This window comes from Lolium perenne, chromosome 7, assembly GCF_019359855.2.
Source record: "Lolium perenne isolate Kyuss_39 chromosome 7, Kyuss_2.0, whole genome shotgun sequence".
NCBI classification, from domain to species: Eukaryota; Viridiplantae; Streptophyta; class Magnoliopsida; order Poales; family Poaceae; genus Lolium; species Lolium perenne.
The window spans coordinates 206,327,182-206,339,300 of NC_067250.2; the positions used below are offsets into that span (position 1 = coordinate 206,327,182).

A 12,119-nucleotide genomic window follows, 5' to 3' on the forward strand; every position below is an offset into this window, starting at 1 on the left:
GAGAGCTTCTTATTCGGCTCATCTTCACATATCCATGATCACCATATGGATGGCAAGCTTCAAGCATATGATCTCTTCGATATGTCTCATCTTGAACTTGCACACCATTTCTTCTTTCTTCATTATGTTGATGTCTTGAAGATACACATGAGAGCTCACTTAATCTTCATCTTCAATACATACTTGTTACTAGATCTTTGTCAATTTCTTCTTATTGCAACCTTGAAGCCAACATATGGTTCAAGCCTTGCCTATGGACAACACCTACAAATATTATTCAATGCAAACATTAGTCCATAGGGATTGTCATTAATTACCAAAACCACACATGGGGGCTCCAGGCACTTTCAGCTGGTTGTTGAGAGTTAATTCCAAAAACCCACCACATTAGAGCAACAAATTAGAAAAACCACCAATATTGATCGAAAATGCAAAAAAAACATTGCAATGTGCATTGATTTGGCAATTTAACCGTGTTAACGAAGAATCTGACAGTGGGTCCCACTGTTTGGGTGACGTGGAAGAGGAGAGAGATCGCAACCAAGCGGAATTTAACTGTTGGGGGGGCTATTTCTAAATTTTAGAGGGACCCACATATCAGCTCCTTCTTCATCTGTTTCACTAGAATCCATCGAGGATCTTGAGGATGTGTCGTGTGCGGAGAGGAGGGGTGAGGAGCCATGGCCATTTCCCTTCCTCTGCACGCAAGCGAGCTCCGCCTCGCACCCGGTCTCTACTTGTGTCGGCCACGCCAGATCCATGAGCCGCTAGGTCCCCTTCCAGCAACCAGTGGTGGAAGCCCTCCTGGCGCTGCACAAGCCACTCGACAAACGCCGACGTGCACAGCTTGTGCCGCTCCGTGCGCCAGCTCATACTCCCCTTGACGCGAGACGAGCACCTCTCATGTACTCTGTCGCTGCCCGCCGGTAAGGTCGTGAAGTTGGATGGAGTCCACCAGTGTGTCGCAGCGGCTCTTGGACCAGCGTGACGCGGATGCGGCATCGGGGGGTCTGGCACAAGGTCCTCGGCGCCATGACATACTACTCTCCACGCGTGCCTCCAGAACGCCGACGTCAACCAACATCGGGAGTTTGATTTCACGCTGATGATAACAAGTCGTAGATGGAGTATTTTTATGTGAATAAATTCAACTTAAAGATTGCTAGATAATATCAGTTTTGAGAAGTTAGAGATAAGCGGCGAGATGAATAAAGTTTAGACAGAAAACGATGATTGTGGTCTATATTTATAAGAGCTTACCGGCTTTGAGGACCTCCAACTGCTATTCAACCTTGTTGAGGGTATTTTTCAAAAAATAACTGCGCCAACGTGGCGCCAAACTGTCCAATTCGGACTCTTTGGATGTTTTTGCACCAGACACTCAAGTTTATGGACAAGTGGAACACATTTTACAAGTAGTTGGAGGTGTTTGCACATGATAGACAAGTTTGTGTATGTGTGGTGCTATTAGCTCTATTTTCATATGATATCAATAGGATGTCATATTTGTTCACAGATTTTTCTTAAAGTTTGATTAAACTTTACTTGACTTGATTTTATAGGAAAAATATAAGCCTTGTATGTTAGAATGAAGGGAGTATTGCCTAATCTGATGAACAATGTAACTGGTTCCCTAATCCATAAAACTCGCCAAATGGTTCTCACTTAAAAAACTTAGTCAAATATTTACTTATTTTTCTAGCACCCTAGCACGTTATCACAAGATCGCTTTGCAGCGGTAGAAGAACTGAAAAAACAAGTGCTAGCTGGCCTGACGACGATGGCATTCCTGGTGGCTGTTCCATTTCCGGGACCTCCTATCCTCCGTCGTCTCCACTTCACCGCCACCACACGTGCCTCCGCGGCAAGAACCGACCCCCTCCCGGAGGAGCTTCAGCTCGTCGCCGACCTCCGCACCCCGCACAACCACATCCGCGTTGCCGACGTCTCCCGTCGCGCCACCGGGCATCCCCTCGCCGGCGCCCGCCTCCTCCTCCTCGACGGCCCCGGCAACATCCACTCCGTCTCCTTCCCTCGCTGCCCGCTCACCCGGACCTACCTGGACGTCTTCGCCGCCGTCCCGCCCCTCCTCCCGCGCCCATCCCTCGCCGTCCTCGGCTTCGGCGCAGGCTCCGCCGCCCGCGCCCTCCTCCACTTCTACCCGGACCTGTCCGTCCACGGCTGGGAGCTCGACCCATCCGTCATCGCCGTCGCGCGGGACTTCTTCGGCCTCGCCGACCTCGAGAAGAGCCACGCCGACAGGCTGGTCGTCCACGTCGGCGACGCGCTGGAGGCCGAGGCCGTGCCGGGAGGCTTCGGCGGCGTGCTGGTGGATCTGTTCGCCAACGGAAGCGTGCTGCCGGAGCTCCAGGAAGCGGCCACTTGGCGCCGGATAGGCGGGATGGTGGCGCGGGGTGGGATGGTCATGGTGAACTGCGGCGGGGGCTTCGTGGAGGCGGAGGAGGAGGGGAGGGACGGCGAGGCCGTGAAAGATGCGACGCTGCGGGCGATGGCTGCAGCATTCGGGGACGGGATGGTCGCCGTGATGGATGTGGATGAAAGTTGGGTCGCCATGACCGGGCCGGCGGCGTGCGCTCCACAGGAGGCCGCAGCGGCGTGGAAGGCTAGGTTGCCGCCGCAGCTGCGCCAGTATGTTGATGTGTGGAGGCCATACAATGGCAACAAATGAAGGATTTTATTGGAGTTCCTGGTCCTGCTTCAAATTTCAGAGCGTGTAAAATCTTTCCCTGCAAGAAGTACTGCAGATGGTTGCATTTCGATTCAGAAAGGATTGCACTGAACTTCAGAAAGACACATGGCATATATCATCTTCAAAACTACTGATGGATGGCCATTTTTGCAAATGCAGGCGTCCAACATACTCCTTGAGATAGAAAAAACATAGAGAAAAAGCCAGATGAATTTCATCAGCATGTGAATCTCCCAGTCAGATTAAAAAGCAGGACCGGTGTCCTATGAATTCATAAATCTCTCATCTGATCATGTTACAGACTGCATCATTTAAATTGAGTGGTGTTCCAAAAGGATTGTGTTAGGCCAAAACCATCTGTATATATATGCTTAGGTCGTGCAAGGTTAGCCTTGAAACGATATCAGTTAGAGCACAAAGTCTAGCTAGCTAGCATCACGATACGTGTGTTTCTTAATTTCTTTCTGATGCTCGTTTACATGAGACGGATGGCGGCAAGAAAAGTACCCATGGAGTATAATTTTACATGAAGTGAACATCTTACTAACTCACTCCGGGAGGCAACTTACTAACAAGCTCAGAAGCCAATCCATTCCATCCGTCAGAAGCTTCAGAAGAATTTCTTATCAGGTGTTAAATGGCAATTTGGAAAGGAAACAGAGGGAAAGAATATGCCCATCAGGTGTTAAACCATCAATCTCCAAAGTCCACACGAACTTGATTTTACCGGAGTTGGCCAGGAAAAGAAGACTTCATTCAATCAGAAAAAATCATAAAGATGTAAAAAAAAAAAGACCATGGCCTATCAGCATTTCACTCTGCGAAACACCAGCCATGTAAATCACAAAAGCAAAGATGGAAGGGATATTATGGTATGGAATCCACTGCACAAACTTAAGCAAAAGTTGCATCATACATATGACTGAACTTCTCTCATGAATTTTGCTTATATAGACCGGTATCTCACGGTTTAGGGAAGAAGAAGAAGACTAGCAGGATCACCAATTAACTGGTGCATGACAAAAGTGTTCGGTTTGTGCAACAGGGCCATTGTTGATTTGTTGCTACAATAGTTCATACAGAGTTCATAGAAGCTTCAACTCGAATATTCATACAGTAATCTAAATTACCAAATATGAGGTAGCAAATAAAGCTAGTAGCATGTCTTCAACAAGAAAATAATGAACATATGACCAATCTTAGAAACAAACGGAAAATGATGTTTCACTTACATTGCACAGCCGGTTACGGGGAAGCATGTACATGACAGTTTTGCGAATAACTTCAGTTGGATCTTTTTCCATAAACAATGAGGATGGAATTTCTTTCCATCAGTCAGTTATCGACAAATAGGATAGCAGGTTCTTTTCCAGGTCAACCTATCCTCTTATCCCTATCTGATCCTTGAGACTTCTTTCCTTTGTTAGGAATAGACAAGTTGTATTCCCTGAGGGCCAAAGGCCACAATATATAGTTACATGTACAGGTGATAATATGCAGGAAAACCCCCTAACATATGGGGAAACTACAATATACAGATATATACATCTAACACCCCCCCTCAAACTCATGGTGGATCCACAACACTGAGTTTGGAGAGTAAGAAATCATGCTGCGCTCGAGTCTGGGCCTTCGTAAAGAAATCCGCCAACTGCAAATCTGAAGGCACATAATGAACCGCAACAACATCATCCTGCACCTGAGCACGTGTGTAAAAAGCATCAACACCGATATGCTTGGTCAGCTCATGCTTGACCGGATCACGTGCAATACTGATAGCACATGTACTGTCAGAGAAAAGTGGAGTGGGTGTCGTAACAGAGACCCCAAAATATGCAAGCAACCACCGTAACCAGGTCACCTCAGCAATCAACAAAGCCATAGCCCGCAACTCAGCCTCAACACTCGAACGAGAAACTGCTACCTGTTTCTTCGTCTTCCAAGCAACAAGAGAACCACCAAGAAACACACAGTAAGCAGAAAGTGAATGAGGATCCGTAGGATCACTCGCCCACGTAGCATCCGAGTAGCACTGGAGTTGGAGAGAGCTGGAACGGGGAAAGAAAAGGCGACGAGTGATCGTGCCACGAAGATAACGAAGAGCACGGAGGAGATGACTATAGTGAACAGTGGTAGGAGCGGAGACAAACTAACTCAGAATATGAACAGGATAAGAAATATCAGGACGAGTGACAGCAAGATAAACAAGAATCCCAACAAGATGGCGATAACGAGTGGGATCAGGAAGAGGATCACCATCAGTAGGACGAAGCTTAACATTAAGCTCCGTAGGAGTATCAACCGTGCGCTCATCCCCAAGAGCAGCACGAGCAAGAAGATCCTGAATGTACTTTTCCTGAGAGATAGAAAAGCCATCAGAAGTGGAGGAAACCTCAATGCCAAGAAAATAGCGAAGAGGACCAAGATCAGTCATAAGAAACTGATCGCGAAGACGAGCCTTAACGAAGGCAATATACTCAGGATCATCACCAGTAATGATCATATCATCAACATAGAGAAGAAGAAGAGTACGTCCACGAGGAGAAGTGTGAACAAAAAGTGCTGGATCATGAAGACTAGGAGAGAAACCAGCAGCAGTCACCACAGAGGCGAAGCGCTCAAACCAAGCACGAGGGGCCTGTTTGAGACCATAGAGAGAACGTCGAAGACGACAGACCATCCCATCGGGAACAGAATACCCAGGAGGAGGCAGCATGTAAACCTCCTCACTCAACTCGCCATTAAGAAAAGCATTCTGAACATCAAGCTGGGAGACAAACCAGCGGCGAACAGAAGCAATAGCAAGAAGGGTACGCACAATAGTCATATGAGCCACAGGGGCAAAAGTCTCATCATAGTCACGGTCGTGCTCCTGCTGAAAACCACGAGCCACAAGACGCGCTTTATAGCCCTCAAGAGATCCATCAGAGCGAGTCTTAATTTTATAGACCCACTTACACGTGATGGGACGAACACCAGAAGGGGGAGAAACAAGATCCCAAGTGCCAGTGCGCTCAAGCGCAGCGATCTCCTCAGCCATGGCAAGCTGCCATTCAGGATGACGCTCGGCATCCCGATAAGAAGTCGGCTCGGAAACGACAGAGAGACCATACTGACTAGGAGAGTAACGAACTGGAGCACGACGCTGACGAACAGGCCGTGAAGGGGGAAGCTCATCTGCAGAAGACAAGTCATCAGAAGAAGAGGAAGAAGGGACAGCATCGGAAGGAGCCGAAGCCGGAGAACGAGGAGTACTAGGTGGACTAGACGAACGAGAGGATGGCGCCGAAGGGGGCGCATCAGAAGTAGGAGGGAGGGGAGGAGGGACAGCAGGGGGTGCATCCGGAAAAGAAGAAAAGAGATATCATCCACCGGGTAAGTACCCGAGGTGGGGCGAGGATAGAAGGGACACGTCTCATCAAACGTGACGTCACGAGAGATGCGCATCCGACGACCAACAGGGTCCCAACAGCGATAGCCCTTATGCTCATCACTGTATCCGAGAAAAACACACTCAACAGACTGAGCGGTCAGTTTGGTGCGTTCGCGAGGAGGCAGGAGGACATAGCAGACGCAACCAAATGAACGGAGAGTCGAGTAGTCTGGAGAAACACCAGAGAGACGCTCGAGAGGAATGCCACCCTGTAGAGCAGCGGAAGGCTGAATGTTAATGAGGTGGGCCGACGTAGCGACAGCCTCAGCCCAGAAATGTGGCGGAAGAGAAGAAGCAATCATCATAGCACGGGTGGTCTCAAGAAGATGACGATGCTTACGCTCGGCGACGCCATTTTGAGCATGAGCGTCGGGACAAGAAAACCGAGCGAGGGTGCCCTCCTCAGCAAGGACACCACGAAGGTGCTGGGAGATATAATCACCAGCAGAATCAGCACGGAACACGCAAATGGGTGAGGAATACTGAGTGCGGACCATGGCCGCAAAACGCTGATAAATAGAGAGCACCACACTGCGAGAGCGCATGAAAAACACCCAGGTGTACCGTGAAAAATCATCAATGAATAAGATATAGTATCGATGGCCCCCTTTCGAAGCGAAGGGAGACGGACCCCAAACATCTGAATGGACTAAATCGAACGGTCGCTGAGAGACAGACACACTAGTAGGATAGGGAAGCTGAATCTGTTTGCCTAACCTACAACCCTGACAGTGTAACGACCCATCTCCAGAGACAGACCCCAGAAGGCCACGATGAACCAAAGACGACAGGCGAGAGTCACAAAGGTGACCAAGACGATGATGCCACTGCTGAAAAGAGCCGGTGACAGAGGCAACAACCGGAGGAGAACTGGCAGATGAAGTGGCAGCGGAAGGAACACGAAGCCAGTCTAACTCCCAAAGCCCCGGAGACTTACGGCTACGAGGGCCAGCTCCAACCAGGGCCTGTGTGCGATGATCCTGAACCGCACAAGACTTAGCGTCAAGAATGACACGAAAACCAGAATCGGTGAGCTGGCTAGCAGAGAAAAGGTTCATCTGAAGGCGAGGAACATGAGAAACATCAGGGACAGAGAAAGAGGGAGTAGAAAGGGTGCCTCTACTAGAAACAGGAATAGAGGTACCATCAGCCGTGACAACACGGACAGGAGAAATAAGAGACCGAAGAGCAGACAGAATAGAGGACTCAGAGGTCATATGAAAGGAAGCTCCAGAATCCAGATACCACGGGGATGTACCTGACTGTGTAGAAAGTGGTGGTCGCGCAGTGCCAGAAGAGCCAGTCACAGAACCAGCAGCGCCCGGCGAGGAAGAGTCTGTATTAGCGAGCAGACCACGAAGACCCCTGAGAATGTCCTGATCTGAGAGTGCAACTGCAGAAGATCCTGAAGAGCCAGCCTACTGACGATCCTGGAACTGCGGACGTAAACTGGGATCCCGCGTCCAGCAGGTGGAGGAAGTGTGGCCAACCTTGCCACAGTAGGTGCAATGAGGACGAGGGCGGAGACTCGGGCCGCGAGGCTGCTGACGTAAACTGGAATCCCAAGCATCAAGCAGGCAGTGAAGCTGCGCTATCTCATGCGCAGAGAGGGGCACGACTGGAGAGGTCGACATACAATCAGGTGCCGACGAGGAGCTATCACCCACACGCACAGAGGCCACCAAAGGGGGCGACAGAGAGCAACACGCCGATGAAGATAGAGTCGGCAAAGCGCGGTCATAACCACGTGAAGAGGCCGCGAAAGTCGATGTAGAGCGGCAGGCCGACGTAGACGGAGTCGACGAAGCGCGGCCATAACCGCGGGAAGAGGCCGCAAAAGTCGATGTAGAGCGGCGGGCCGACGAAGCGTGGGTAGAGCCGCATGAAGAGGCCGCAAAAGTCGATGTAGAGCGGCAGGCCGAGGGAGAAAAAATCGGCGAAGCGCGGCCAGAGCCGTGGGAAGAGGCCGCGAAAGTCGGTATAGAGCGGCGAGCCGACGTAGACGGAGTCGGTGAAGCGCGGGCAGAGCCGCGTGAAGAGGCCGCAAACGGCAATGAAGAATGGCTAGCCGTCATACACGGAGGCAGCGGACAAAGCCCAAGTACCGAAGGGAGGCCCAAAGATAAGGCGGGATCAGCGGAAGATGACATCGGATAACAACAGCCGACGATAGTATTTTTTATTTTTTCGCTCTTTTTTCGTTTTTTTTCTTTTTTACCTCAGACGTAAGTCAACTAGATAAGAAACGGCCGCTCCGATCGAGAACAGAGCACAGAGCAGGTACACGGAGACGGGGAGCAGGAGCTCTGGTGACGGGGAGCTGGCGAGCTGGCGGGCGACGGGGAGCTGCTGGCGACCGGGAGATCGAGGCAGGCAGGGCCCGGGGCGATCGCGGGGGGCCGGGCGGCTCGGTCCAGGGGCGGCGACGGGGCAGCAGAGGCCGGGCGGCTCGGTCCAGCGGACGGGGACAAGCCGGCCGATCTTCAGCGGGCGGGGACGGGGCGGGAACGGGACAGCAGAGGCCGGGCGGGGACGGAGCAGCCGATCTCGATCTCGATCTCGGGACCGATCCGAGGCGACGAGACCGAGGCGGGGGCGGAAGATCTGAGAGACGGCGAGCGGGATGAGGCCCAGACGCGCGGCTGGGCGGTGATGCGGAACGATGAGCGGAAACAACGAGTGACGAACATCGGCTAGAACGGGAACCGGCGGTGGCCTGGGCGAGCTAGCGGCGGCGGTCACGAGCAGAGCCCTAAAACCGGCTCTGATGCCATGTTAAGCTTCATGCACTAGCCACTTGAACCAAAAGTGAGCACACCGAAACAGGGCATCAGCGGTGGCTAAAGAGGGGGGCAACAGCAATTTTTAGGCTTAATTGCGAAAACCATGTGAAAGCCAGGATTTGAACTCGAGATCTGGGGCTCTGATACCATGTTAGGAATAGACAAGTTGTATTCCGTGAGGGCCAAAGGCCACAATATATAGTTACATGTACAGGTGATAATATGCAGGAAAACCTTGTGCTAGACTGCCAGAACTCCACATATTGGACAACTAGAATTATTTCGTCTAAATTTTGGTGAAGTAATCTTGTTACCGAAAGTTAATGAGGCAGAAAGGATTCAACAATATAGACCTATTTGCCTCTTAAATGTAAGTTTCAAGATTTTCACGAAAGTGGCCACCATTAGACTTAATACGGTTGCGGATCATGTTGTTCAGCCATCACAGACAGCCTTTATGCAAGGAAGGAACATCCTTGATGGAGTGGCTGTCTTGCATGAGACGGTACATGAGATGCATTCTAAGAAATTACATGGGGTTATTTTAAAACTAGATTTTGAAAAGGCGTATGATAAAGTTAAGTGGTCTTTCCTACAGCAGACACTCAGGATGAAAGGTTTTTCTCCAGAGTGGCGCGCTCTAATAAATGATTTTGTGTATGGAGGTAGTGTCGCAATCCGGGTTAATGATGACACCGGCCACTATTTCCAAACACGAAAAGGGTTACGCCAAGGGGATCCGTTATCACCGATGTTGTTTAACATTGTAGCGGATATGCTGGCTATACTCATAGAGCGGGCCAAGGCTGATGGCCAAATTGAAGGAGTGATTCCACATCTGGTTGATGGTGGTTGATCTATACTTCAATATGCCGACGATACAATTCTGTTTATGGATCATGATCTTGAAAAAGCTCAAAATCTGAAATTAATTTTGGCGGCTTTTGAGCAGTTGTCAGGATTGAAAATAAATTTCCATAAAAGCGAATTGTTCTGTTTCGGTGATGCCCAAAACGATACGGCTCTGTATACAGAGTTGTTTGGTTGCGGGCAAGGCCAATTTCCTATTCGTTATTTGGGTATTCCGATTCATTATCGGAGACTTACAATCGCGGAATGGAAATTAGTGGAAGAAAGATTACAAAAACGCCTTAGTAGTTGGAAAGGTAAATTGTTGTCCCTGGGAGGAAGATTGGTACTCATTAATTCGGTACTCACAAATATGGTACTGTATATGTTATCATTCTTCATCCTACCGAAAGGAATTCTGCATAAACTCGATTACTATCGATCCAGATTCTTTTGGCAAGGGGACAGCGAGAAAAAGAAATATCGACTGGTTAAGTGGAGTATAGTTTGTAGTCCCAAAGATCAAGGAGGGCTTGGAGTTCATGACCTTGAGGTCAAGAATTCAGCTCTTCTAGGTAAATGGCTATTTAAGCTACTTACTGAGGATGGGACTTGGCAAACTATTCTTCGGAGAAAGTATATCGGTTCGAAGACATTATCCCAAGTGGTTTGGAAACCTGGGGATTCTCACTTCTGGGCTGGTCTTATGGCGACAAAAAATGTATTCTTTCTCCATGGTACTTTCTCAATCAGGAATGGAGCACAGATACGGTTCTGGGAAGATGCTTGGCTAGACAATGCACCCTTAAGTGAATAGTATCCTGCTCTGTATAGGATTGCTCGTCGCCAAGGTGATACCATTGCTACTGTAATGGCTACCTCACCTCCGAATGTGACGTTCAGACGGGTTTTACTTGGACAAAGACTTGTGGCATGGAATACCCTAATTCAACGGCTCGGAGATATTCATTTATCACCTGAACCAGACGAATTTAGATGGAACCTTCATGTAGATGGTACCTTTTCCGTAAAATCTTTCTACAATGCGATCCTTCTTTCTGACTTACCAGTTGACAACAATAAGAAGATTTGGAAGATGAAGACACCATTAAAAATTAAAAATTTTGGATGGTATCTTCGTCGTGGGGTTATTCTCACCAAAGACAATCTTGTTAAGCGGAATTGGCATGGAAGTACACGGTGTGTTTTTTGTCATCAGGACGAAACAATCAAACACTTATTCTTCCAGTGCCAGTTCGCGAGATCTATATGGTCTATCATCCAAGTAGCGTCTATCTTGTATCCTCCAACTAGTGTCGCCAATGTCTTTGGCAATTGGCTTCATGCTATAGATTCAAGGTTTAAGTTGCTTCTTAGGGTGGGGGCGCTAGCAGTTATCTGGGCGCTTTGGCTATGTAGAAATGACAAAATCTTTAATGACAAAAATTGTTCTTTGTTGCAGGTCATCTACAGATGTACAAGTATTCTCCATTCATGGTTACCTCTACAGCGAGTGGAGAACCGACAGCTATTTACGGAGGTCTGTACACGATTGGAGACTACGGCGAGAGATACTTTTTCCCTACATGGGTGACAGCATAGTCTACGGATAGATGCCCCACCTACACTTTAGGCGTTATATGATTCATCGTTCCGATATGTATCTCGCCTAGTTTTTATTTTTTATCCTTTTGGACTTGAGACAACAAAACAGCTGTGTGCATCCTGGTTATGCAGAGGCTGGATGTAATTGCTTATTAAAGTAATAAAGCATCCTTTATCGAAAAAAAAGAACTCCACATATTGGGACCAGGGGTTGAAAAATCACATTTACATCCAAATTATAGGATGGATGGAGAAGAAGAAAAAACAATTAAGGACTTTCATTGCAAACTTATTTTGTTTCCGGGGAAGAAACGAATAGATGCAGCTTCATTGACTCAATCAAATATGATTACAGAAAAATACGATTCATCAACAACTATATAAAAAATTATGTCGTTGTAACAAATAATAATCAGAAATATTAGCTTCACTTTTTGAACTGTTCCGTTACATGTTGCTAATTGCTAAATAGTATGTTTACAGGTTCAGTGGTGGAGTGAGTGCACTAACAGCAATCACAAAAATGCCTAGCGAAGGCAGGTCAGACTGTCACCAATGTCTTAAATCACCTTTAGCATGCCAGAGATCACAATTTATTTAGACATATTTAAAATTTTGCAACCTAGGAAGAAAACCAAGGGATGATGATGGGTGCTGGTTGTAGTTGTACCTTCGAAAATCTTAATCTATAAATATAACCAGCATGATAGTATGAGCAATCAGAGATGGCAACAACAAC

At 48.3% G+C, this 12,119-nt stretch overlaps 1 protein-coding gene across 1 annotated transcript; it reads left to right on the plus strand.

The window, feature by feature from the left end:
- The first annotated feature begins 1,733 nt into the window (after positions 1 to 1,733).
- On the plus strand, positions 1,734 to 2,988 carry LOC127314399 (uncharacterized). The gene has a single exon (XM_051344862.2). It carries the CDS (start codon positions 1,781 to 1,783, stop codon positions 2,687 to 2,689), a length of 909 nt encoding a protein of 302 aa, XP_051200822.1. The 5' UTR covers positions 1,734 to 1,780; the 3' UTR covers positions 2,690 to 2,988.
- The last annotated feature ends 9,131 nt before the right edge of the window (positions 2,989 to 12,119 follow it).